Below are 27,095 nucleotides of genomic sequence, written 5' to 3'. Positions count from 1 at the left end.
ATTATTTCGAGCAGTTAGTTCATGAGCTCACGTGAATAGTAAACAGTTGTGAAAACACACTTGACCTCTTAGCAAAAAGCTAATAACGAGCATCAAAACCGATTCAGGGATTAGTGAACACAGACTTGTCATAGTGAGACTGAATATTGTAATCCCCAAATCCCAGAAAAATAAGCGAAAAATATACCTATTCAAAAAAGCAGACAAAAAGTCACTTGACACCTTCCTGAGAGACAATCTCCACTCATTCCAAATTAATAATATAAGTGTTGACCAGATGTGGCTTAAATTCAAAGAAATAGTATCGGCAGCAGTTGAGAGATTTATACCAAATAAATTAACGAACGATGGGGCTGATCCTCCTTGGTACACAAAACGGGTTAGAAAACTGTTGCAGAATCAATGAAACAAACATGCCAAATTCAAACAGATGCAAAATCCCCAAGATTGGTGATCTTTTACAGAAGCTTGAAATTTAGTGCGGACTTCAATGTGAGATGCCTATAACAGTTTCCACAACAAAACTTTGTCTCAAAACCTGGCAAAAAATCCAAAGAGATTCTGGTCATATGTGAAGTATGTTAGCGGCAAAAAACAATCAATGCCTTCTCTGCGTGATAGCACTGGAGATACTATCAAAGACAGTGCTGCCAAAGCAGATTACTAAACACAGCCTTCCGAAACGCCTTCACAAAAGAAGACCAAGTAAATATTCCAGAATTCGAATTGAGGAAGCTGCCAACGTGAGTAACGTAGAAGTAAATATCCTCAGTGTAGTGAAGTAACTTAAATCACTTAATAAAAGCAAGTCTTCTGGTCCAGACTGTATACCAGTTAGGTTCCTTTCAGAGTATGCTGATGCATTAGCTCCATACTTAACAATCATATACAACCATTCGCTCGACAAAAGATCCATACCCAAAGACTGGAAAGTTGCACAGGTCACACCAATATTCAAGAAAGGCAGTAGGAGTAATCCACTAAATTATAGGCCCATATCATCAACGTTGATATGTAGCAGGATTTTAGAACATATATTATGTTCGAACATTATGAATTACCTCGAAGAAAATGGTCTATTGACACACAGTCAACATGTGTTTAGAAAACATCGTTCCTGTGAAACACTGTGAAGTGTTGAGTGCTATTGACAAGAGATTTCAGATCGATTCTGTATTTCTGGATTTCCGGAAGGCTTTTGACACTGTACCACACAAGCAGCTCGTAGTGAAATTGCGTGCTTATGGAATATCGTCTCAGTTATGTGACTGGATTTATGATTTCCTGTCATTGAGGTCACAGTTCGTAGTAATTGACGGAAAGTCATCAAGTAAAACAGAAGTGATTTCTGGCGTTCCTCAAGGTAGTGTTAGAGGCCCTTTGCTGTTCCTTCTCTACATAAATGATTTGGGAGACAATCTGAGCAGCCGTCTTCAGTTGTTTACAGATGACGCTGACGTTTATCGACTAATAAAGTCATCAGAAGATCAAAACAAATTGCAAAACTATTTAGAAAAAATATCTGAATGGTGTGAAAAGTGGCAGTTGACCCTAAATAACGAAAAGTGTGAGGTCATTCACATTACTGCTAAAAGGAACTCATTAAACTTCGGTTACACGATGAATCAGTCTAACCTAAAAGCCGTAAAGTCAACTAAATACCTCGGTATTACAGTTACGAACAACTTAAATTGAGAGGAACACATACAAAATGTTGTGGGGAAGGCTAACCAAAGACTGCGTTTATTGGCAGAACACTTAGGAAATGTAACAGCCCTACTAAGAAGACTGCCTACACAATGTTTGTCCGTCCACTTTTAGAATACTGCTGTGCGGTGTGGGATCCTTACCAGATAGGACTGACAGAGTACATCAAAGAAAGGCAGTACGTTGTGTATTATCGTGAAATATGCGAGAGTGTGTCACAGAAATGATACAGCATTTGGGGTGGAAATCGTTAAAAGAAAGGCGTTTTTCGTTGTGACGGAATCTTCTCACGAAATTCCAATCACCAACTTTCTCCTCCAAATGCAAAAATATTTTGTCTACACCGACCTACACAGGGAGGAACAATCACCACAATAAAATAAGGGAAATCAGAGCTCGTACGGAAAGATATAGGTGTTCATTCTTTCCGCATGCTATATGAGATTGGAATAATAGAGTATTGTGAAGGTGGTTCGATGAACCCTCTGCCAGGCACTTAAATGTGATTTGCAGAGTATCGATGTAGATGTATATGTAGATGTCACCTACATCATTTACGTAGGTCAGAAACAGCAGAGGACCTATAGCATTTCCTTCCGGAATGTCAGATATTACTTCTGTTTTACTCAATGGCTTTCTGTCAGTTACTACTGACCCTGCGGCACAAGATCCCCCTGCCGCCAACATACATTTCGTGTAGGGACCAGGAAGATAAGGTACAAGAAATTAGTGCTCATCTGGAAGCTATCTGCAAGCGGAACAGGAAAGGAAACGACTAGTGGTAAAGGGTACCCTCTGCCATGCACCGTGTGGTAGCTTGCGGATTATGTATGTAGATGTAGAAGCAATTTGATTAGAAGATGCTTCTGAGGAACAGTGTCAAAAGCCTTCTGCAAATCAAACATATGTAATCAATTTGATATTCCCTGTTGACAGCACTCATTAATTCACCAGAATACAAAACAAGTTGTGTTTCACAAGAACAATATTTTCTGAATTCATGATGAATATTTGTTATTAAATCATTTCTTTGAGGTAATTCCAAATGCTCGAACGCAGTATATATGTTTCAAAATACTACTGCAAATCGATGTTAGTGATAAGGGTCTGTAATTCAGCGAATTATTCATATTTGGTATCTTGGGACTGGTGAGACTTGTGCAACTTTCCAGTCGTTATGTACGGATCTTTTGAAGTGTGAGCAGTTGTATATGATTGCTAAGTATGGAGCTGCTGTATCAGCATACTCTGAAAGGAACCTGACTGATTGGTACACAATCTAGACCAGAGCCTTGCTTTTATTAAGTGATTTGAGCTGCTTCACTACACTGAAGGTACGTACTTCCAACTAGGGAAACTCCCCATCACAACTCCCTCAGATTTAATGGTCAGAGGGCCCAGTGGACAGCCCGTCAAAAACTGAATACAGATCAAGCATGAAAACAGGAAGGAGGTATATTGAACTGTGCAAAAAAAGGCAAAATAAAATATCTGAACAGTCCACGTACAAGTAGTGCAACATAAAGCAGTATCAAACTGACATGGCAACGTGGTAAAGTGGTAATTGTGTTGGACTACAAAGCAGGCAGACCGTGATCGAAGCTCCCTCATGCCAACATATATGTTTTTGAAGTAGCATTCCATTTTGGAAGTTATGAGTCTTGAATTCCTTTGTTGTAACATAGTTCACACCTGTTTATTTGATGTTTTCATTTCTGTGAGACATCAAAGTGGTATCTCACCTACTCCTACAATTCATGACATTTACTTGTGATGGTAATGTATGCTTACCACATGACTCCTATTTTATAACCAATGCATAATGTGACAACTGCCAAGATGACAGAAAGAGAACAAACATTTCAATGACCAGACAGATGGTTCATAATGTTGGGAGAAAAATAAATATAATTGACACGCAGTAGTTTTGAATCTGGCTCATCTACATTGCAGCCCAACACCGTGACTACTTAACCATGAAGCTGTTATTCTTATACTTCACTCGCTGTTGCACTTGATAAGCTTGGACTGTTCATTGTTCCTATTTTGCTTCCCCCCCCCCCCCCCCCCCCCCACCAAAGTTAAAGTTCAGTATGCCTTCTTCCTGCTTTCATGATTAATCTGTGTTCAGTTTTGGACGGACTATCCACTGGGTCATCTTACCACTAAATCTGAGGGGGCTGTGATGGGGAGTTTCTCTTGTAAGTTCATCAAGTACTCAGTAGTTCTAGATTCAAATTCTGGAGTATTTACTACATCTGTTGAATGAGTTTCAGAAAACCATGTTTAGTAACTCTGCTTTAGTGGCACTGTCATAAGTGATATAACCATTGTTATTGCACAGCAAAGGTATTGATTGCGTCTTACCGCTTGTGTACTTTACATATGATCAGAATCTCTTTCGGTTTTCTATCAGATTTCAAGACAGTTTTTTTGCTGTGGAAACTTAAGGTACTCAGTCTCGCTATAACAGCCATGTGGACCATAATCCCTGTACCTATTATGATGCTCCCTAATTTCTCAGGATTGCCAATTTTACAGACTATAAGGTGCACTTTACAACTTTGATTAATTGCCTCCACACTTCAGGTGCATCTATACTTAAAATAAATATAAAAATGTCAAGAGTTTGATTTAAAATTCCCAACAGTCTTAAAAATGGCCATATATTCAATGCCACAGGAAACCTATTTCTATCTGGCAACATTGGATTCAACCAGCAGTAGCAGTGCACCAATGTGACAAACATGAGTTGTTGGGATTCACAGGTTTGCTAACACTGTCTCCCTCCCACCCCGCCATCACAAACCCAGAACACTGTCTAGCCTATGATGTGACATTGCAGTCTACAGTGCCTGTGAACTTTAACTGAAAGTGATTTGTCTTATTAGTAACAGTACAATATTTTTATTAGAAGCTAGTTTCATAATGGAAAAAAATAAAAGGTATTCATAAATAAAAGTTATTCATATGATGTGGGTGATAAACTGAAAGTAACAGCAATATGCAGAACAACAAGGAAACAAGAGCATCTGAGAGGAATTTTGTCCCACTACCAACAGAAAAAACCATTCACGATTGGCAGGCTACTAAAGAAGAACAGAGAAAAGTGAGGAAGACTAAATGTGCAAATAGAGGACTGAATGCAAAATGGCCAAAACTAGAAGATGACATACTAAAATGGATTGAAGGATACCATCAAAATTACACTGAAATTAATACAAAAATTATTCACACACACACTCGTATGCTAGTGCTATGGTGGAACTTAACAAACTTTAAGAGTGGAGTTGGTTGGTGCTAGAGGTTTAAGAAGCATCATGGACATAGCATGCAAACCAAAATAGTTCAGAAAATACCACAAGAGTAGGAACTGAAAATGTTATCTTTCCATCATTTTATTATGCAACATCAAATAGAAACCAATGAGGAACTAAGCCAAATAGCAAATATGGACAAAACTCCTCTGACATTTGATGAGCTGAGTAACAGAACTGTTGCATGAAAGGTGCTAAAACTGTAACTATAAAAGCAAGTGGACATGCAAAAATGCACTACAGTGTTGTCCTTTTATGTTGTGTTGATGGTACTAAACTTAATCCAATGATTGTTTTGAAGGACAAAACAAGGCCAAAGCTTCTGAAATACTACCAGGTGTTGTCCACGTACATGACAAAGGTTGGATGGACAAGGCTGGTATGAAATTATGGATTAACAGTGTGTGGGAGAGAAGGAAAGGTGCTTTATTGAAGAAGATTTCTTTTCTTGTGCTAGATCAGTTTTGTAGTCATTTGAAAAATTCCATGAAAAAGGAACTAGACAGGGAAATACAGAGCTAGCTGTTACTCTTGGAGAATGACTTCACACCTGAAACCTCTTGATGTATCAATAAATAAACTATTAAGTGTATACGACAGAGGCATGGGAAGAACGGATGATGGAGGAAACCTAACATGAACTCACGTTGAAAGGATCTTTAAAACGACCTACAATCAAACAAGTGTCTCACTGGATAGAACAGTTGCAGTCTAAGAGTGAGAGAAGACATTATTGTTAAATCTTTCAAGAACTGTGGCGTAAGTACTGCTCTCAATGGCAGTGAAGACTATCTTATATAATGAGAGGACAACAATGAGGAGGAGGAGGAGGAAGAAGAAGAAGAAGAAGAAGAAGAAAGTTGAGAGAATGATTTTCAGGGATCTTGAAGGCCAGTTCGGTTTTTATAAACAAAGATTTTTTTTTAGTCTTGCATTGCGATCTAATAATAAAAATGGTAAAAATGTGTGTCTTTTTTACTGTAGCATTTTATAGTCCATAATTCACAGTATTTGTTGCTAAGAGGTTAAGTATGTTTTCGCATACATTTACACTTCAAGTGGGCTCCTCAACTAGTTGTTCGCAATAATGTTCCAAGAAAGCGTTCAGTACAATTTAAGATGACATTTTATGGCTACAGTTTTTAATGTTGGCAGGTTTTAAACAAGTATTTTTGCCAACATACTGAGGATAGAATAAAGTCACCACCAGCTATAATTGTATGAGTGCGGATTCTGTTTGAAATAAGTCTCTTTGAACTGTTCAGCAACTGTATCACCTGAGCCAAGAGGTCGGTAAAACAAACCGATTATTAATTTATTCCAGTTGTTAACTTAACTTCAACTCATACTAACTCAAAGGAACTATCTACTTCAATTTCACTAAAAGGTAAACTACTTCTGACAGCAATAAACACTCCACCACCAACTGTATTTAATGTATCCTTTCTGGGCATGGTTAAAGTCCTTTCAAAAAATTTTGGCTGGACTGATTTCTGGCTTTAGCCAGCTTTCCATACCTATAACGATTTGAGCTTCAGTGCTTTCTATTAGTTTTAGAGCTCTGGTTCTTTCCCAACACAGCTACAATAATACACAGCTACAATAATTTACAACTACAATACTGATAGATGCTAGGTCTACCTTCCTGTGTTTGCCCTGCAGCCTTTTAGACTGACGCCCTTTCTGCAGTTTCCCAAAAACCCTCTAATCTAAAAGTCTACTCCACACAATCCCTGCTACCTGTGTAGCCACTTCCTGTGTGTAGTAGACTCCCAGCTATTAAGTGGAACCAGGAAACCCACCACCTGACGGCCTAAGTTGAGGAATCTACAGCCTACTCAGTCACAGAACTGCCAGAGTCTCTGATTCAGACCCTCCATTCAGCTCTGCACCAAAGGATCACAGTCAGTTCTGTCTATGAGGCTGCAGATGGTTAGCTCCATCTTCATCTCACAAGCAAGACTGGCAGTCTGGTTGGTAGCAACGTGAGCCACCACTTGTAGTTGATTACAACCTGTGCTCGTCATGGCATCCAAAAGCACTCTTTCCACATCTGTAGTGACTATAAAATGAAACATCTTTTTGTAGTGGGTAACATTGAAAACTTTCAAAAAAAATACTGGTGACTGATTTGTCTTCACTCATGACGTGCATAATTTCAGAAAGTGTGTGTCCATACAGTTCACAGGCCTGTGTCAGTTCATGGTACGGCTCTGGTGGGCTGCCAAAGGAGTGGCATTATTTAAGCAATCGCAAAAACATTCTCGGTCTATTCTTTAAGCTGTATAACTGTTGTCCAGTCAATGTGTTCAGTGCTCTGCACAACCTGTATCTTACGTGTTGCTCTATAAAGTACTATGTTCCATAAACTGAGTTTGTAATAAACTTGGCGATAAGTGAGGGTTACATTTTCTCTGCATGTTAGCAACAGTGCTCAGTCATCCAACAAAAATATTGATCAAATAAATACTCCACCATCTCCATGCTCAGCAGCAAGCTTTCACGGAACAACAGCAGGCTCTCACGACCACTCTCAGTCGAGTAGCTCCTGTATGTTTGTGGCAGGCTACTCTACCATCAGTGTAACTGTTACCCTTTCCAGCATATGATGAATCGGCTGAAGATTGGGACCCCTATTAGACACAGTTACGCCAACACTTCTACATTTTTCATGAGGGCAAACCTGTATAGGCCTTTCTTTCTTTCCTTGCCTTCATTGCGCATGTATCAGTTGTTGTGCCAGCTTGTGCCTTTGTAAGTATCAGCCAGCTTATTTTCTGATGAAATGTGCAAGCGACATGTGTAGAATTTTACTGTTGTCAGAAATGCCAAACCAATCTTACAAAGCCCGGGCTGCAGAATTACACTGGTTGAGCCGTCATTGTAATTTTGTCACTAGCACCCATCACGACTCCTACCCTGATCACATGGTGCATGATATTATCATTTGTCTGGCTCCAGATAGGGAAGTTGTAGAACAGGCACACTTCAGCTTGAGAATCCGACACTTATGGATGTGCTCAATACAGCACAATCTTTTCAAGAGTCACGAGCAGCAGGCAATCAGACTGCTGCATGGGGAGAAGTATCGGAAGTTGCTCAGTCAACACCAGTTAAGCACACTGCAAGCGTTCAGGATGACAGGGAACCCTTTGCACCAATACAACTTCCAACTCAGCATTGCATGGGGCAGTGTCGGTTATGGCTACAGCTGCAACAGGTCCCGTCACAGCAGTGGTCGCGTGCCCCCCTTCTGTCCTGCTCCTACCGCTTCATCCAACATGAGACTGCTGCATGTCCCAAGTTTAGGGCAGTTTGCAACAAGTGTCAAACGGAAAGCCACATTGCATCAGTGTGTAACTCCTCTACAAATGTGGGAGGTACAGTAGTATCGATGGACTTAAACTGTGTCTCTATGGTGACTGTTTCCCCAAACAAATTGCTTATTGACTTGTGTGTCTTTAATAAACCAGTGAAAGTGCAAGTGGACACAGGAGCTGTAGTGCTTTAGTAATGGTACAAACGTACATGGACTTGGGGCTCCCATCCTCTTACACAGGTTTCATGGAAGTTAGTTAGCTACAACAAACAGCAAATTCCAATCCTAGATCAGTTCTCCACTCCTGTATCTTACAAATCTGTTGTTCATCGCACCTTTCCTCTTGTAGATCATTTCCATACCATACAAATGTTCAGGTTAGATGTATTTAATAATTTCAGTTTCTCCATTGCCGATGAGGTAAATTTCAGCAATTTTGAGTCCCTCTACTCTGAGATTTCATCTGTTTTCCCCTTGGCTAGGTTGTGCTACCGTTTTTCAGGCCCACATTACCATGAAAGATTCCACCTGCCCTCGTTTTTTTCGGGTGTGACAGACACCTGTCACATTGTGTGAATTCAATGTCATTTGACCTATTTGTTCCAGTGAATGGGCTATACCACAGGTCATCACTACGAAGCCGACAGATAAACTTCATCTCTGCGGTGACTTCAGTGACACAGTTAACGCACAGTCCATGATACATAAATACTTTTTGCCCTGCCCTGATGAGTTGCTAGCAAAATTGTCAGGCGATCACTACTTTTTGAAGATTGCTCTTTTCAGATGCACACTTCCAGCTCCCATTGAATGAGGCTGTTAGGCACCTTCTTGTCTTCACTACACCTTTCGGCCTCTATCAACATCAATGCTTGCCTTTTGGTGTCGTTAGCTCACCCACAATTTTTCAGCATTTCTTAGAACAGCTGACAGCCTCTGTACCCGGCTGCATCAATTACCTCAACAATATCATTGTTTCAGGTTTTTCCACCGAAGACCACCTTAGCAATCTCCGATCATTGTTTTCTGTTTTGCAGGCTGCGGACTGTGGGTCTCAAGTGCAATCTTGCCAAATCTCAGTTTTTTTTCAGCCAATCAACTGAGTGCCTAGGTTTTGAGGTGTCTTACACAGGGGTCAAGCCACTGTGTCCCCATGATGACGCAATTGTAGCTTCACCATGGCTGACCTCTGTTAAGGAACTGCAGGCATTTCTAAGTACAGTTGTGTACTACCATAAGTTATTACTAGACACATTCACTGTTGGTCAGCCACGTGCTTTCGAGTAAAAAAGGGCCTTTTTCTACTGCCCAGCTTGTGATCGAGCATTCACTTTGCTTAAATCTAACCTTCAAACTGCCCTGTGTCCGGCCACTTTTCAGCCGGGTCAGCATCTCATGTTGGCTACAGATGCCTCTCAGCACAGTCTCGACACGGTGTTGGCGCACAAATACGAGGACGGGTCTGAATGACCCATTGCTTATGCTTCTAAGACTTCGACTTCCACTCAACAGGGGTATTCTCAGATTGAAAAGGAGCCTTTAGCTATTGTGTTCGTCCTCAAGAAATTTCACGTCTTCTTGTGAGATTTTAAGTTCCATTTAATCACAAATCATAAGTCGTTGGTTGCTCTTTTTAATCCTTCGGCTTCCATGCCTGACAAGGAAGCACACTGTTTGCAGCAGTGGGCTCTCTTTTTCTCCCATTATCATTATCAGATTCAATACCGGCCAACTGTGCAACACGTCAACGCCGATGTCTTATCTCGCCTTCCAATTGCGCTGGACCTGGTATTCGAGCAAGACGATTTGCTTTGTTTCTCTGTAGATACTGAGAACCAGAATGTGGTCAATGGTTTTCTCATCACTACTGGCATGATATCATCAGTCGTCGCCACGGATCCTGTACTTGGTCAAGTCCTCTGCTTTGTGCAGCACAGTCGGCCTGAAAAACCCATGGGCCATGACTCAGATCCCTTGAGTAATTACTTCTCCATCCAGCACCACCTTTCTATGTTTGATGGGGTTCTTCTTTTAGCTATGGTGGATGCTGCTCCCCGGGTTGTGACTCCTGCTTTCTTAAACTATAAGGTACTGTGGCTTCTACATCTCTGTCATTGGGGGACCTCTTGCACCAAAGCTTTGGCCCACCATGCATTTTTTCTGTGCCTAGGGTTTTTTATGTATGTATGTATGTATGTACGTGGTTTCCCCACCCCCTACAAGGGAGGAGTCCCCACCCCCCAGAGGGGAGGAGTGATTTACCTTCACTCATGATGCACATGACTCCAGAGACAGCGTGTCCATGCAGTTCACAAGCTTGTTTGTAGAGGGCACCTGGGTCGGCCACCTAGCACTCTCTAGTAAGCCCGTAAGGAAACAGCATTATTTAAGCAATTGCAAATGAGTCATCAGCCTAATCTTTACATTGTATTACTGTTGTCCAGTCAATGTGTTCAGTGCTACACACAACCTGTACCTTGCATGTTGCTCTATGAAGTACTATGTTCCATAAATCATGTTTGTTCTTGCTATAACAGTGATAGTATATCAAACAGCTAAATTTTGTGTACCTCTTAGAAATTCTAAGTCTGTATCAAAACTGCCTATGATTCAACATTCTACGTACTTTACCTGAAATCAGAAACCAAAAATACACCAGGGAAACTATTTACCTTTAAGAAAACATTTCATTGTCAACCAGTGATATTAAGAGGCAGAGAACCCTAACCATGCGATTCTAACAAATGAGTCCGACCACTAGTTGTTACAAGATCACTGTCATGAAAACACTACTGTCAAAACCTCTTATCACCATCAAAATGTGCAGGTGTTGGAGAGATATAGTCATAAGCCACACTTTTGTCGAAATTGAGATACTCACGCTATGACATTCTTAGCAATGCCCTCCTCATCTTGGATTGAAGAAATTCCATCTCTCTCCAACAGGTGGCAGGTGATGACGTAGTCTAGTTCTATACTCTGCTACCTGGTGTCTTTTTCAGAAGACACACAGTCACAAGCCACATCAAAATGGCTGAATGCTCACGTACATCTGAAGGTGCTTCACACATTCTAGGAGTATATAGCAGGGACTGTAGTGTAAATGAGGATTCTGATCCATTTGACTGTGATAGTGATGAGTCTTGGTGTCCCTCAAGCAACAGTACTAGCTCAGAAGATGTCTCGGTAAGTATACAAAAATATTTTTTACTGGTGATCATTGTTCAGTGGCTTGTGACTGTTTCTCGTAACATTGTTCTCACAGTTGATCGTCATCTTTTGTGTTAATGAGAAACCTTTAGAGCCTAATTTTAATGACCACTGATTTCAGTAATAATGTAGTTTTCATGGCTACAAAATTGTAAGACTGTATTTATTATCAATGCCATTTCAGCAGTATATAATGATTTGTGTGGCTTGTGACTATATCTCACAGTTCTGCTATTATTTTTCTATTCATATTACAGCTTGAAATAAGTAGAGCAAATGAAGTATCACTCCAGAAACCAAGCTCTTCAAGAAAAAGAAAGCGTAATATTGATCAGTGGAAAAAAATTAAGGCCAAACATCGACGTAGCATGGGTCAGCTATATGTGTCTTCTAAAACCAACAAGACTGTTTAGGGAGCATCTTTTTGACGTCCCTGTAGTTGTTCAAATAAGTGCTATACGAAACTACTTTCAGAAGACAAAAACATTTCCCACTCTTTTTCTGAAATAGGAAACTTTAAAGCCTAGAATAATGACCTAATATGTTGTATGAAAATGGTACCAAAAAAGCAAAGGTTCATTTCACTTCTTTTAAAAACGAATGGACCAATTGTCACAAATTTACTTTACCTTGTTCTGCTTCACATTTCTTTCTTTCACACCTACCCAAAAAAGACTACAAAGCAAATTTCATCTAGAGCTGTGACATTTTCATACGATGTGAAAGTAAATGGAATGGAAATCCTGACTTGTAAGCAAGCTTTCCTCAGGGTTCATGGCTTACAGAACAACACAAGAAGAGTGGGGTCGCACAGTTACAAAAGAAGATGGAAGAGGTTTGTATATTACATTTTACTATTCAGGCAAATATGGCAATCATCTACATAAATTTCAAGACGGAGCTGTGCAAGGTGTCAGAGACTTCCTCAATGCTATATCAACATATAAACATCACTATAGCAGACAGCAGAACCTCAACAAAGTATATTTTGGATGTGGTCTAACAATTGCATCCTTACTTTGGGACAAATACTCTGAATACAGGGTGCCCCACTGTACCACAAAGCAAATTCAGGGCAATTTTTGTATCCGAATTTAACATAGGCTTCAAACTACCAAAAAGCGACACCTGTTCGACATGTGAAACCTTTTTAACAGCAATGAGTAACCCAGTATTATGTGCAGAAGAAATTACACAAAGGAAAAAACAAAGTGAGTTGCATCTATGAGTAAGAAAGGCTGATAAAATATGATCATGTCCTTAGCTTCTCTGGGTAAAGAGAATGTGAAAGAGCACCACATAAAAGCAATGGACATGCAACAAATGTTTCCCACGCCAAAACTAACAGTTGGCCCAGCATTCTACAAGACAAAAATATTGATGTATAACTACGGTGTCCACGATTGTAGGTCAAATAAAGGATACATATTTCTGTGGAATGGGAAGGACAGAGAAAGGGGTTCAGATGAAGTTAAGAGCTGTTTATTAAAATACTTGGAACTGACTAACACTCAAGCCACAAATTTCCACATAATCACACATAACTGCAAGGGCGAGGCAAAGAATTGGTCTCTTATTGCCCTGGAAAGAACTCTCGTTGCCACCAAAATATTTGAATCCATGCAGCATTATTTCCCCGTGCTAGGACATACTAGACTTCCTTGCAATCGTGATTTTGGTCACATCGAAATTTATGTGAGAAGCAGACGTCCAATAGTATACACATCAGATGAACGGGCAGAAGTATTCAAATCTGTCAGTCCAAAAAATTTCATTGTGACGAAAATGTACAGACAAGACTCAGAAGCTTGTGCAATCTCAATACCCACTCTATTCAGATCAGGAGATCCCATTTGTTTTAGTGAAGTGACACAATTTGAGTACAAAGATCCCTTCACGCTAAGTGTGAAGCACTGCTACTCAGATATAGGAGCGGTCATGTTAGTGGATCTACATAGCACGAGGGAAGGAAGACCTGCTGAGCCAGAGCTATTACAGTTGCTAATAAAATATAGAAATCCACTTCAAATTAATCAGAAAAAGATTGATGACATGCTGTATCTTATGGCATACATGCCTGCAGCACATTATTGCTTTTTTCAGTCATGTGCTGGAAATAAAGTGAACAATGATGACATAGAAGAATTCCCTTGATTTCAAATGGTTCAAATGGTTCTGAGCACTATGGGACTTAACATCTATGGTCATCAGTCCCCTAGAACTTAGAACTACTTAAACCTAACTATCCTAAGGACATCACACAGCACCCAGTCATCACAAGGCAGAGAAAATCCCTGACCCCGCCGGGAATCGAACCCGGGAACCCAGGCGCGGGAAGTGAGAACGCTACCACACGACCCCTTGATTTCACATTTACAGTGTAAAATAAAGTATTAGACTGACTTATCTGTTATGCTTGTGTGTATATGAAAGTGAAAATATTGTTAAAAAGTACTAGCTGTTGTATAACTTTCAAAATTAAACCTTCAAAATGTACTTCATGTTCTAAATTATTTTCAGGGAGAGACAGCCATAAGCCATTTTCGATCACATCATAATTAAATTGACTCTCAAATTAATATTACATAACAGAAAGAAGATTGTGTATTTTACACAAGATTTGCAATGTATTCAAGTATAATTAAAAGTGATAAGGGAGTGTCTATTTTATCTTCAACATGTTTTTTACTTCCATGGAACTTTAAAGTCCCTGTATCTCAAAACTAGTTGAATGTGGCTTATGACTATCTGTCTCCGACCCTTCATATGTCAACATGAAAACAATGCATTAAGTATAACAAGGATGATCAGGAGAGACTAATGCAAGTCACCAAGTCATCTTTCATCCTATTTCCAACAGCACATCACATTTATGTATAGCAGACATCAAAGAAGTTTGTTTATTGGATTGCCTAATTGTTTCTATTTAGAACAGAGCTCATTCTGTGACAGTATGGCAGCATTTTTGTGGTACTCCATTTGCTTTATTACTATCAAGAGAATTCCTGCAAAAAATCATTATGACCAAGGGTTATGTAGACATTTTATGCGACCACATTCATATGGTGGAACAGACATTACCCAGCTAGATAACAATGCCCCTATTCACAGTATTAGTTCTGTTCAAGTTTGGTTTGATAAACTGCAACAAGTCTGCCAATAACTCAACTTGAACATTGTGTGAATCACAGTATCCTCCAAGATAAATTTAAGTTTTATGGGGCTGATCACATAGCCAACCAATGGATAATGTCATATCTAACGAAAAGAATACAGAAAGTTGTACTTAGTAACCCAGCAAATATAGCCCGGGAACATTATTGTGACTGGAGAGAATTATATATTGGGTTCTCCAAGGCTCAATCTTGGGTCCACTATATATATATATATATATATATAACAAGCAGAAGTAGTTCTTTTTGCAGATGACACTAGTATTGTAATAAATCCAAGCATACATACATAGCAGAATAAACAAAGTTCTTGAAAGTTCACTGACTGGTTTTTGTGAATGGTCTCACCACCCTCAGTTCTAAAAAGACAACATATTCCAGTTCTGCACATCTAGAGGTACTGCACCAATGTTTAGTGCAACACATGTTGAGCAAATAATAAATAGGATAAAAACTAGAAGCGTCATATTGATGAGAACTGAAACTGGAAAAAGCACATTTTGGAATGTCTAAAACAACTTAGTTCAGGTACATTAGCACTTACAATCACTGCAAATCTTGGAGAGGGAGAGAATCAGTAATTGACATAGTTTGTATACTTTCATTCAACAACGTCATATGAAATAATATTCTGGGGTAACTCGTCTTTAAGAAAGGAAGTCATCATAGCTCAGAAACGTCCTGTAAGAATAATATGTGGAGCTCATCCACAATCATCTTGTAGACATCTGTTTAAGGAGTTGGGGATTCTGATTACTGCTTCACAATATTTTTATTTCCTCATGAAGTTTGCTATAAAAATCCACTACAATTCAGTCCACATTAAGACTGTATTTAGCACAAAAAAGGGTGCACATGCTACAACTAAAATTATTGATCACTTACCGGGGGATGTAAAATATCTCAGACAGCAAAGTAAAATTTGAAAACAAACTAAAAAAGTTACTACTTGACAACTCCTTCTATTCTGTAGAAGAATTTCTATTATTGTAATGACTAAAAAGTTGGTGGGGTGGTGGGTAGGAATTAGTAACTCAATCTCTCAATCTCTCTCTCTCTCTCTCTCTCTCTCTCTTTTAACACATGTTCAGGATGTAGCCAATATATAGAAATTAATTTGTGATGTGAATGTAAAAAAACTCATTCCACATCATTACAATTTATTGTGCAAAATCGATGGAACATGAAACCAACAAACTGCCACTGTGGCCAGTTTTAGATCACAGTACCTAAATGGGATCACTGCTTTATCATCACTGCCAGAACTATTCTGGTTTCCATAAATTGAAAAAAAATAAATAAAAATAATACCACAAAAACTTGTGGAAAAAAAGTTGATATGAATGTTGACTGTACAGTTACTACAGTAGTATAGTACTAAAGTATAAAAGGCATACAAATAGCACTGAAATCTATCAATGTCATCTCCACCTAGTTGACAACTGCATGTTTAAGAGTAGGAGAGAAATTGCCACCTGCTTGCTTACTTGTTTGGCTTGCAGCTTGATGCAAGCCATTCTAATTGGTGCAACTTGAGATTTGTGTCCCAGGAGTCTTTAACAGTAATTGTCTCAAGTACGTGATTGATGAGTGTGTCTGCATAGATTTTTGTTACGTTCGTGTTGACAATGACAATGGTAGTGGTGGCGGGAGAAAGGTGAGTTTGAAACCCAGTGATAAGCTTTCAAATAGCACCAAAGAGGCCATTAAGAGTAAAGTCCCGATCTGACAAACATATAGCCATTGACAAACATATAGCCATCAACAATGTCCTATCCATGCGCTCTGCGAGGCATGGTACAAAGATTTGGCATTCAGCCCTGGACTTAAGTGCAAAGTCTCGTGATCACAAATGTTATGCCTGCATCTCTCCTCCCCTTGCCAGACAGATACTGGGAATAAAAAAATTCTTACCAGGATTTGAACTGTTCCAAGCATTGATTTTTAATCTCAGCTATGTAGATGGCTTACTGTGATAGGGCAAAAGGGCACCTTGGCTATTCAACTTTGTTGAATGGCCCTCAAGCATCATCTACTGGACAAAATGTAATGGAGGGTCATTGGCATATTGAAAACAGATCAAACTCAATAGAGTTGGACAGTTAGTTAAATATTCACCTCTCACACAGTGGCAAAAATTTCAGATCACACGTTTAATATCCTGAAAGTCCAGTCAAGGAGGCTGAGAGAAATGTCACGAATGTAGTATCATAGATTGATACCACACTCACCAGTGTCTCACAGTTGGCAATCAAAACTCATGGTTCCAACAGACAATAACAGCGGTCATGCAGGGAGCCCATGGATCGAATGATGAATGCCTGTTAAGCCATGCCTTCAGTGGCTCTGACTACAAGCGTCCTCTGCTGCTGCAAATTGGATGGCTGGTGCCAGCTACATGGCCCAGTCTCAGTCGCAGGCATAGTCTTCAACAGTCTTCACTCTCAGTCAGTCAGTCTGACAGTTTGCTTGTGCATTAGTAGCAGGAGCCTCACATTGCATGATGCTTTAGTTTGCTTCTCGTAATGGCTGGATTCTATTGCTGTTTGTTCTTTTGTAAAGTTTCTTCAAATGCTTGGAGAAATCTACAAGATAAGTAAAACTTCTGTTTATTGTATTTACATGTTCGCTAATCATTTCTGCTCCTATCCTGCTTCCTTATGACGACAGCCGCTGCAACACGCTGTAAGTCATTTCTCTTTACCGTTGTGTATGAAGTAGTACACAACAATGAAGGTGTTACATATCCATTACACCAACCATTTCTGCACTGTTAAAGGCTCATAATAAGAGATCATTTACAGGGGGTACTAGTACACACAATGGATGATAGAGAAATGGAGGACTGCTTTCTTTATATGTGAATTCCATTTTTTTTTTTTTTTTTTTTTTTTTTGCAATGTCAAAACAACATGAACTCAGGACAGGAATAGTGACTTGGGTAACTTAAACTCTTTATTGTAATTCTGCCACATTTGTGTTTGATTACGCTGGTGACTATTTCAAACTACAAAGTTCATTTTCAAGCCAGGCCAATTAAAACTGCACTAACAGCAGTTGATTAGGTGTCAGTCAATTTACACAAATGTAATATACACATGATGCATAATCACAATGCATGCAGACCAGTTTCACAATGTCGACGTGTTCACAAAGTGCAGTTAAACTAGACTAGTACCCAAGCACTGTTAATGTAGCTTTAATACATATGGCTTGAAATTGAAAATGAACTTTGTACTTCGAAACTAATCGCCAGCATAATTACATGCAACTGTGACAGAATTACAATCAAGAACATGTTATGATTTGGCAGAGCTGGAATACGTTAAGATAAATTAAATACCTACGAAATGGATATCTCAAATAGCAAACAGATGAGCACAAGCTGTTGGTAGACACATTGTTGTTCACACTCTAGCCCAAAACCTTGCCATGATAAGCTTCGCAAGAAGAATTTCATTCACTTTCTAAGAAACTAGCTGATAGGCAGTATCATATCAGTATTAAACATCATTGTATTACTCCTCTGCATAATCACTCTCCCTGTCAATATTACTCTTGCTTAACCCAAGATAAACATCAATTTTGTGTATTTCCAAATAGTTCCTTGATAACTGCCCTTTATGATTGATCTATACAGGCGCAATTCATGAACCACTTTCCATTTCCCATTCTCGCAGTACCTTACTCAGAAGGTAACCATGTATCGTTAGGTGAGAATTTATATCTTCCCCTCACAGGAGAAGTAGCTATTCATGAAGATGTAGATGCATATAGAACCCTGACGTCAAGTATCGAGAGCGGTGCAAGAAGTATCAACCACTGCAGATACACTGCAATGCAAAGTGGTATCATGATGCATCCAATGAGATGCTAGAAAGAAGCCGCGCCTCTTGTAGTTCCGAGGTACCACTGCTGTGCCTCTGATCTGAAATAGTGATGCCACTGACCAGGAGCACAGTTCTGTTTGAGGTGAGATCCTGCCCACTTCCAGGAAGATCCTGTCAGAGTAATGCCGTCATGCTGTCTACTAGCCATGACTCAGTCTGTGTCAACCATTGGGGAGTGAGGTCATTCTGAACCTGTTTCAATTCACCACTCAGGAATCATGGGTCATTTAGTGTGTTCTGAACCACGAGTTCACGTGTGTTGTTCCATAGCTACAGCTGAGCCTGGCAAGCAAAGATAAGTTTTGTGGTAGTTAATAAAGTATTACTCATTTAGAGTGTTCTAATTAAATGCATTATTACTAGCGACCTCAGTGTCCAAGAAGTCGGGCACAACAACAGATAGAATAGGATGTAGGATTTGGAGCTGGAAGGGCAGGGGAAAAGGTAGTGTTCAAAAGCAGCAAGGCTACAGGCATGGAGTACATTAGTGTACAGGGAGGTGGCACGTCAGCAGTGACAAAGAGGGATCCAGATAATGGAGTGGGGACGGTTGACAGTTAGTGAAGAAAATGGTTCCCATCTTTAATATGGGACCCTAGGCTGTGGACAACTAATTGGAGGTGTTGGTCAACAAGAGCAGAGATTCCTTTGGTGATTAGCTACAATGGGGCATTGTTGGGTTTATTGATTTGGGGATGCACATGTAAGGTGTGTGGGTGGGGGGGGGGGGGGGGCGGCAGAGGGTGAAGGGAGTCATATATTGCTGCAGCAGAACTTGTAGGTGAAGCCACACAGTTCTGTAAGGCGATCATGACAGTGATTTGTCTGCAGGGAGGATGATAAAATCAGAGTCTATTTTGAGATAGCAGATGGCTGATCTTTCGTCGCTTTTTGTTTTCAAACTTCACACAAATTCCCCTCCATGTTTTGCTGTATTAGCGCACCTGACAGAACTTAAATTTTGGAGAAGTGACTTAGCCAGAACCTAAGGGTTGTTTCCAAAATGAAGCTTTCAGTCTACAGTGGAGTGTACAAGGTTGTGAAACTTCTTGACAAGATTAAAACTGTGTGTGATTCCAAGACTCAAACTTGGCCTCTCGCCTTTTTCATGCAATGCTCATACCCACTGAGCTATCCAGGCATGGCCCACTTTCACTGCTTCAATTCTCTCAGTCCCTTTCTCTCACCACCCAAACTTCACAGGAGTTATATGGCTCAGAAACTATTCTGCATTCCTTGTTGGACTATCACTGCTTGCAAAATGGATATTATGGAGAAATGCCTTAGGTACAGCCTAACTGTTTCCAGAACGATTTTTTGGATCATAAATCTTGACTGGATAGTTCAACACACAAAATGTATTGTGAAAGGCAAGGGTCCAGATTCGATTCCCAGTCTACAGCTAAGTTTTAATCACTTATGACGTTACATACTGTTTGTATAGAACTGCGAGTCTGTGCTTTCTTTAAAAGTGTGACAAGTATTCTGCACTTAATATTCACAATTCATACCATTTGACTTACAATTTCTTAAGTTTTTATTATTTTTGTGTCTCTCCTTATTTTCTACACAACCATTAAAAAAATTTGGTACATTATTTCAATGGAAACAACTAATCTGGAACAATGACTGAAATATACTGAGATCGCAATACAGAGCAGTAAACACCTTAAACAGGTGGTTTTTTTCCATTTCATTTAATTTTCAGTCAAATATAAACAAAATACTGTGGTTTCACAACATATGGCATGATAGTGTAACAAGTAATAATTACTGATATAGATTTCAGTTAAGTCATTGTCCCAGAGAACACTGCAATTCGAGCTGAATCTATCCGTTCTGTGACAAAAATGCTGCTGTATAATCAGTTATGATTGTCCAATACTAGGGGTTTGCCAATTGAAATTACGTACAAAGCACAAGTGGAGTACCCAATATCCTTAAATGAAGCTGTAGTAACTGCGATAGTATTAGCAGATATATGCATTGACCAGTATGAGGGAAAAGAAAGTGATTTTTAACATAAAAATGATGTGCTATTGATCTGGTCAGCATGGTAACATCAGCAAAATTGTAGGAAACCTCAGGGTACAAGGTGTATTAGAGTGGGACACTCAGAACAGGAAAGTCCATGCAGGTTTCCACAAGCACAGGGAATGTGATCACAGGTTAGAGCTCAGATCTTTGTGTTAAAAGAGAAAGGGAACAGTGTGCCCACTGTGTAGCATTCCCAGTAAATGTAAGCACAGAATAACCATGTGCTGAATCAGTGGCACACTATTGTTTGAGTAGCTATGGAGGAGGAAGGATGTGCAAATTTTTATTGGATACAGGATCACAGGTATCCATAGCAAGTCAAGGTATACACGGTGTTAAGAATCTGAACCTGCCTCAGGGCATACTAAGTGGCGTAGGTGAGAGCAGTCTTCATTCACTTAGTTTTGGCATGGCTAAACTTCCAAGTGGGAGAGAAAGACTTCTGGTCTTGCATGGAAGTACTTCCTCATATTAGAAAAAACAATTATGTCATACTTGGACTGAATTGTCTGTGTAAACATCCTACCAAAGTCGATCTGGAATGGCGCAGAGTAGAACTGGATGGGAAATCATTCTGTTTGAAGACAGTATTTGGTACTGATAACACAGAACACCTGAAAAATTATGTTCTGTTCTGGGTAACAGAGTCAGTTTATTCATTTAAGATAATGGAGATCTCTGAAAAAGTTCATACAGCCAAAGGTGCATGTTTTATTACTTGTTGCACCTGAAAAGTCCCACATATTACACTCCACTTTGGAACTGCTGCTGTGTCGGGCCAAGGGAGTCACAGTCTGCCCTACAAAGCTGGTACAAACAGTACAGGGTCATGAAAGCTCAGCCTGTACCAAACTTGAAGAACCCATGTAAAAGTGTCCGTGGGAAATGTCAATGGGGAGGAAACGAATACTTTCGAAGTTTAGACCCCAGTGGCTCTTTTAGGTGGCAGACCTGTTAACTGTCATCTGCACATGCTATGACCAAGGACAGTTGAGTAACACACAGTGACTAGAGCTACAAAGAAGAAAGCCTAATAATCGATCGCACACACTATGACATCTTTGGTCCCTCTTTTCAATTACCTGCCACCATTATTGCAACCACATAATCAAATTCCACCTATTAACTACTCTCCCTTCTTGATCTTCCCTTTGAAAATCTCTCTAGAGAAAGCCTATTCTGTGTGTCCTAGCCTTCTTGCCTTACTGGACCAGATGCTTACCACCCAGAATGGTTGGATTTCACTACAGCAACTATTTGGGTATATAAGGAAGCATCATAATGAGCATCAGCCAATACTGATCATGTCAAGAACTTCCACATCAGTCACACTCATAAATTTGCTAACAACAGGTGTCATCCATTACTATCCCAAGTATAGTGTATTTTAAAATGTAGTGTTGAAAAGGTCCTGCTCCTATCCACCTTCCACCTGCAGGCTTACACGGGGTGTCCCACAAAGGGCTTTACACTATTTGAGCTGTAATAACAAAGGAGGTATTAATGACAACCTGATCCAATTGTGATTATATAGTGCTCTCTTGACTAGGGTGTGTAGCCATTCATTTGTTTATTTTCAGTTGCCAGTAACTACACATTAATAAAAAGATGGCTGGAAACTTGTCCTTGGACCAAAGAAAGTGGATTTTAAAGTGTTATTGGAAATCTGAAAACAAAACAGAAGTGCAGAGACAATAGCAGGCAGAATTTGATACTGCGCCACCACATGTGTAACAATAACTAAATTATGGGACAAATTTCACCGGGAAGGAAGTGAGTGTAATCTGAAGAAGGGACAATGTGGCAGGAAGAAATCAGTAGTGGACGAAAGAGGGGTGAATGCAGTGGTACAGACAACTTTTCACAAGATCCCCAAAGACATCCATATGGCAAGTTGTGCATAAATTGGGTGTAAGCAAATCATGCATTCACCACGCTTTAAAGCAAGCAAAGTAGAAACCCTACATTCCCATGTTTCTTCATACAATGCCTGAGAATTATCTGGATAAGTGCCTTGAATTTTGTGAATGGATTTGTGATAATGAACAGCTGACTGATGTCATTGTTTGATCTAATGCGGTGACATTTAAACTGAATGGAAACATCAATTGCCATAACTGTGCATACTGGGCAAGAGATAATCCCATGTTATGGAAGAACAAGCTGTTAATATTTCTGGGTTGCTAGTGTGGTATGGTATGCCTGTCAAGAGGACTTGGACAGCCATTCTTTTTTGAAGGAACAGTGACAGATGTAAAGTAGCTTTCCATGTGGCAGGAACAAATTGTACCAGCTGTTCACCAACTGTACCGAGGTGAAGATCGTTGTTTTCACCAAGATGATGCACCACCACATTTGTTGGGAAGTGGATAGGTCGATGAGGAAGTATTGAGTTTCAAACCAGATCCCCCAATCTAATGCCTTTAGATTTCTTTCCATGAGGAACTTGAAGGATATCATCTATGCTACAAAACCACATACGCTGGGTGACATGAGCGAGGCTATTGTGACTGCCTTTGAATCCATTTCAATGGCAACCATACATTCTATTCTGCAGCATCACAAATGCTGTATTACTAACACATGACATTTTGAACATCTTCAACAGTATAACATCAGTAATGCATGGTCATCTACACAACCTAAAAGTTCATAGCTTTTGCTATTTTTGTTCAAGTTATCAAATGTTCAAACAGTGTAAACTCCTTTGTGGGACACACTGTACTATTAGTGATGGTGCCTGTGAGGAAGAAACTTAGGTATTGGAGAGTTGCAAACAGGACAACTACAAGTAATGTGAGCCAAGAACTAATAGAATGTGTCCGAGATGAACTGTAAAAGTTATTACTTCCAGGTACAGTAGTGGACAGAATTCAGAGGGCTGAATTCTTCCAAAAGGGGGAGAGAGTAACAATATGTGTCTAACACAAGACATCTCATTGCCCTAACGAACCCATTTGCCATTTGCAGGCACTGTGTCATGACGCCCACACTAGATGCCACAACCTGCCCGTTGGTTGGTGACCAGCTCATGGCATACATGACATTTGCAGCAGCCACACCACAACAAACATGCTTTGGTGCATATAAATACTGGTCATCCATAGCAGGTTGGTAATCGAATCAGTGAGTCTTTACATGAAAAGTCAGTGCCTTCCTTGAGGCCGCCACTGCTCAACTGTCATCCCGACTGGACAGCCTCCCAGGGGATTCACCAACAGAATCAATCAACTGAGGGTCAAACTCAAGCCCTCCCAGCCACTGAGCCAATGGCCATTTGCCAGTGCCAGATGCCACCTGCCACCCTCGCCTACAATCCAACCCGGCTGCTCCACCTCACATCGCAGCTGAGCAGGACCTCCAGCTGCCTGAGTATGTGTACACACTGCTGGCAAGTAAATAAAGGTTCCTGCTGCTGCTGCTGAGCTCTTTCTGACTCACCCTGATATGCTAATCTCAACCAGAGAACACCCACAGCTGTTAAAATATTTATAGTTAGCTCACACTTTCTGTGGATGATGCAGTTACCTATTATGAGATACTGCCTAAAAAAATTTGCACAAATATTCAGTAAAATCCTGGTGAGATTTCAAAGTGGTGCAAAAATTTTTAACTTGCTTTAAATGTGCAGTGTATGTCTCTGTAGCTGAGTAGTCAGCACAGATTGTTGCCATGTGGAGGACCCGAGTTTGATTCTCGATACTGCCGAGGATTTTTCCTTTGTGGAAGGACTGGTTCAGGGTGCCCTCCACCTCAAGATACCACCCGAGGAGCTACTTGACAAAAAAAAGAAAGAAGAAGAAAAAGTTGCAGCTCCATGGTCTGTAAAAGTGCCAGGAGAGCGATGTGTTGACCACATGCTGCTCCACACCGCATCCACATGATGCCAGAAGGCAGAGGTGGACATGGGGCTGGTAGACATTCCTTGGGCCTTCACAGCCTGAACAAAAGCTCATTTAAATGCAGAGATATGTAAAATTTTGCACTTCACAAAACACAACAATGTATCTTATGATTATGAATGAATGACAATAGGAACCAGTCAACTGAAATAGCTGGATGAAACAATTTGTAGGAATATGAAATAGAATGATCATATAAGTTCAGTCACACGTAAAGTAGCTGGTAGACTTCAGTTCATTGCTATGATGCTGGAAAAATACTGAGAGTCTACAAAGGAGATTGCTTAAACAACAATCGTATGGCCCATTCTAGAATATTGTTTAACTATATGAATGTGTGTTGTCTCCTCCTTCAAAAGGATGAACACCACGCAGATCCCGTAGCTGTGAAACATTATATGTGAATGGAATGGGTATCACTGCTGTCAGCTGCAGCAGGACAGTAAGTGGAATCAGTGGCGACGAGCAAAAATGTGTACAGGACTGAGATTCAAATCCAGGATCTCCTGCATGACAGACATTCAACCTCCTGTGGGAATCTCTGAGTAGCAAACGGGAGTATAATGGACAGGGACTGCGGATAGGTGGCACTCGGTGGGAATGTGGATCGGCCGTGAGGTGTACTGAGATAGTCCATGCAGTTGCGATAGCGCTGTATTCCTGATGGCACAGTGGTTACCCCACCTGCCTAGTAGGCAGGAAATTCTGAGTTCGAATCCTGGGCCAGTACACATTTTTGCTTGTCACTGCTGATTCCACCTGATCTGCTGTAGCTGACAGCAGCGATATTCATTCCATTCACATATAATACTGTTTAAGCTTGCTGTACAAGTACTTTATAGGGCTACCAAGGGATACTGAACACACACAATGAAGGGCAGAACAAATAATCACAGATTTCTTTGACCCACAGGAGAATGTCACTGAGATGCAGAAAAAACTGAACGGGTGTGATGCTTGAAGATTGACAAACTATATTGTGAAAGCCTACTTATAAAAATTCAACAAAAATTCTTAAGTTAGGACTCTAGGGATATCATACAACCTCCTAAATATTACTCATGTAGAGACTGTAATGACAAGATTAGACTCATTACTGCATGCATAGAGGGATTGCAGCAGCCACTCTTCTCATATTCCATAGGTGAATCAAATAGAAGCAAGTCTTGATGTGCAGTAGATTGGGATGTACCCTCTGTCATGCACTTCACAGTGGTTAGCAGAGTATAGATGTGATAGATGGACATTCTGGGGAACCTCGGAAAATTTAAATTTGGAAGGAGAGATGGGGTTTGAATCCCACAAATAACTGTGCCTGTTACATTGATTAAAACAGTATTACAATGAACTTCCACACATTACAGTGTTATACTTACATCTTTTGAAGATGTAGCTCGTAAAACTGAACGAGAATCACTAGTATCATCACATGTGCCACTGAAATACTGAGCACCTGCTGTGTTACAATCAGTTAGCCTGCGATCTTTTGTGACCATAAGTATGTGAACCTGCAACATATTTCCGTAAAAATAAACATTGTAATACAATTCAACAATAAGAAACCTAAAATTGTAAAACTAACAACTTACTTTCTTTGTAGACTGATTTGTTAGGTCTGACTGTGAGGAAGCTTTTTCAGGTTGCTTGATAGAATGAGGTAGAAGCAATACCTTCCTTTCACTTTGCTTGGTAACGCTTGTGCAAGGAAGCTGCTGATCCTGTAATGTAGTAACAGCTATGACAACACATTCGCAAACATTCTCTCTTCACATTATGTAAATCACAAAACCCAACCAAATGCACACACTAAACATCTCTACTTTTAAAGTTTTAAACATGGTTGCTTTTTTAGTGACCATTTATAAATTAAAATTGAAACAAATGAGCCGTCGGTCACAATTTTTAGTCTTATTAACCAGGTTTCAACACTTCTAAGAGCGCCTTCACCAGAATTTAAATTCTGATGAAGGCACTGTAACCATGTGTTCTCTGCTCTCGCAGTAATCTGATGTTTGACTTTTACACAACAGTGACATGGCCAAAAATTGTTATTACAAAGTTATTGCTACCCCTCTGTAGAACAACAATCAAAACAGACCCAATATTTGAAACAGACAATAATGACTGTTTATTGGTGTTACCAGTTCTCAAAACATGATTTAATATGAAGGATGAACCCTGCTCAATGGAACAAACAAAAATTATGAGCTGAATGTCACACACAGGGAAATTCGGAGTCCTATGTGGTTGAAGTAATAGCTTAAAAAAGTACACATCTTGTTTCATGAAAGCCAACTATCAGTTTTTTAAATACGCTCACACAATACCACGCATGTATCCTTCTGCAGGCAAGTACTTTAAGTTGGTGCTCCGTTGACGGAGAGCCACTTATGTACCAAGCTCAGAGCAACCAACAGCATAATAATTTTTGGCAGGGAAGAGGTTCAAAAATTATTGTTGATCTGAGACTGAAGATCATTTGTTGTGGCATCATGATGACACTAGCAAATGTTTCTTTTGCAAACTGTAGGAAGAAAACA

At 40.0% G+C, this 27,095-nt stretch overlaps 1 protein-coding gene across 9 annotated transcripts in view; it reads right to left on the bottom strand.

Moving 5' to 3' along the window:
- LOC126469689 (molybdopterin synthase catalytic subunit-like) overlaps positions 1 to 27,095 on the bottom strand; it is a 106,051-nt gene that overhangs the window by 47,503 nt on the left and 31,453 nt on the right. For all 9 annotated transcript variants that reach the window (XM_050096849.1, XM_050096855.1, XM_050096851.1 and 6 more), the window contains 2 exons: positions 26,145 to 26,273; positions 25,932 to 26,063 (listed from right to left, as the gene is read on the bottom strand). In XM_050096849.1, the coding sequence (XP_049952806.1) occupies positions 25,932 to 26,063; positions 26,145 to 26,273 (261 nt within the window). The remainder of the gene's footprint in view (positions 1 to 25,931; positions 26,064 to 26,144; positions 26,274 to 27,095) is intronic.

This window comes from Schistocerca serialis, chromosome 3 (genome assembly GCF_023864345.2).
Source record: "Schistocerca serialis cubense isolate TAMUIC-IGC-003099 chromosome 3, iqSchSeri2.2, whole genome shotgun sequence".
Lineage (NCBI taxonomy): Eukaryota > Metazoa > Arthropoda > Insecta > Orthoptera > Acrididae > Schistocerca > Schistocerca serialis.
This window is presented reverse-complemented; position numbering and strand designations above follow the sequence as displayed.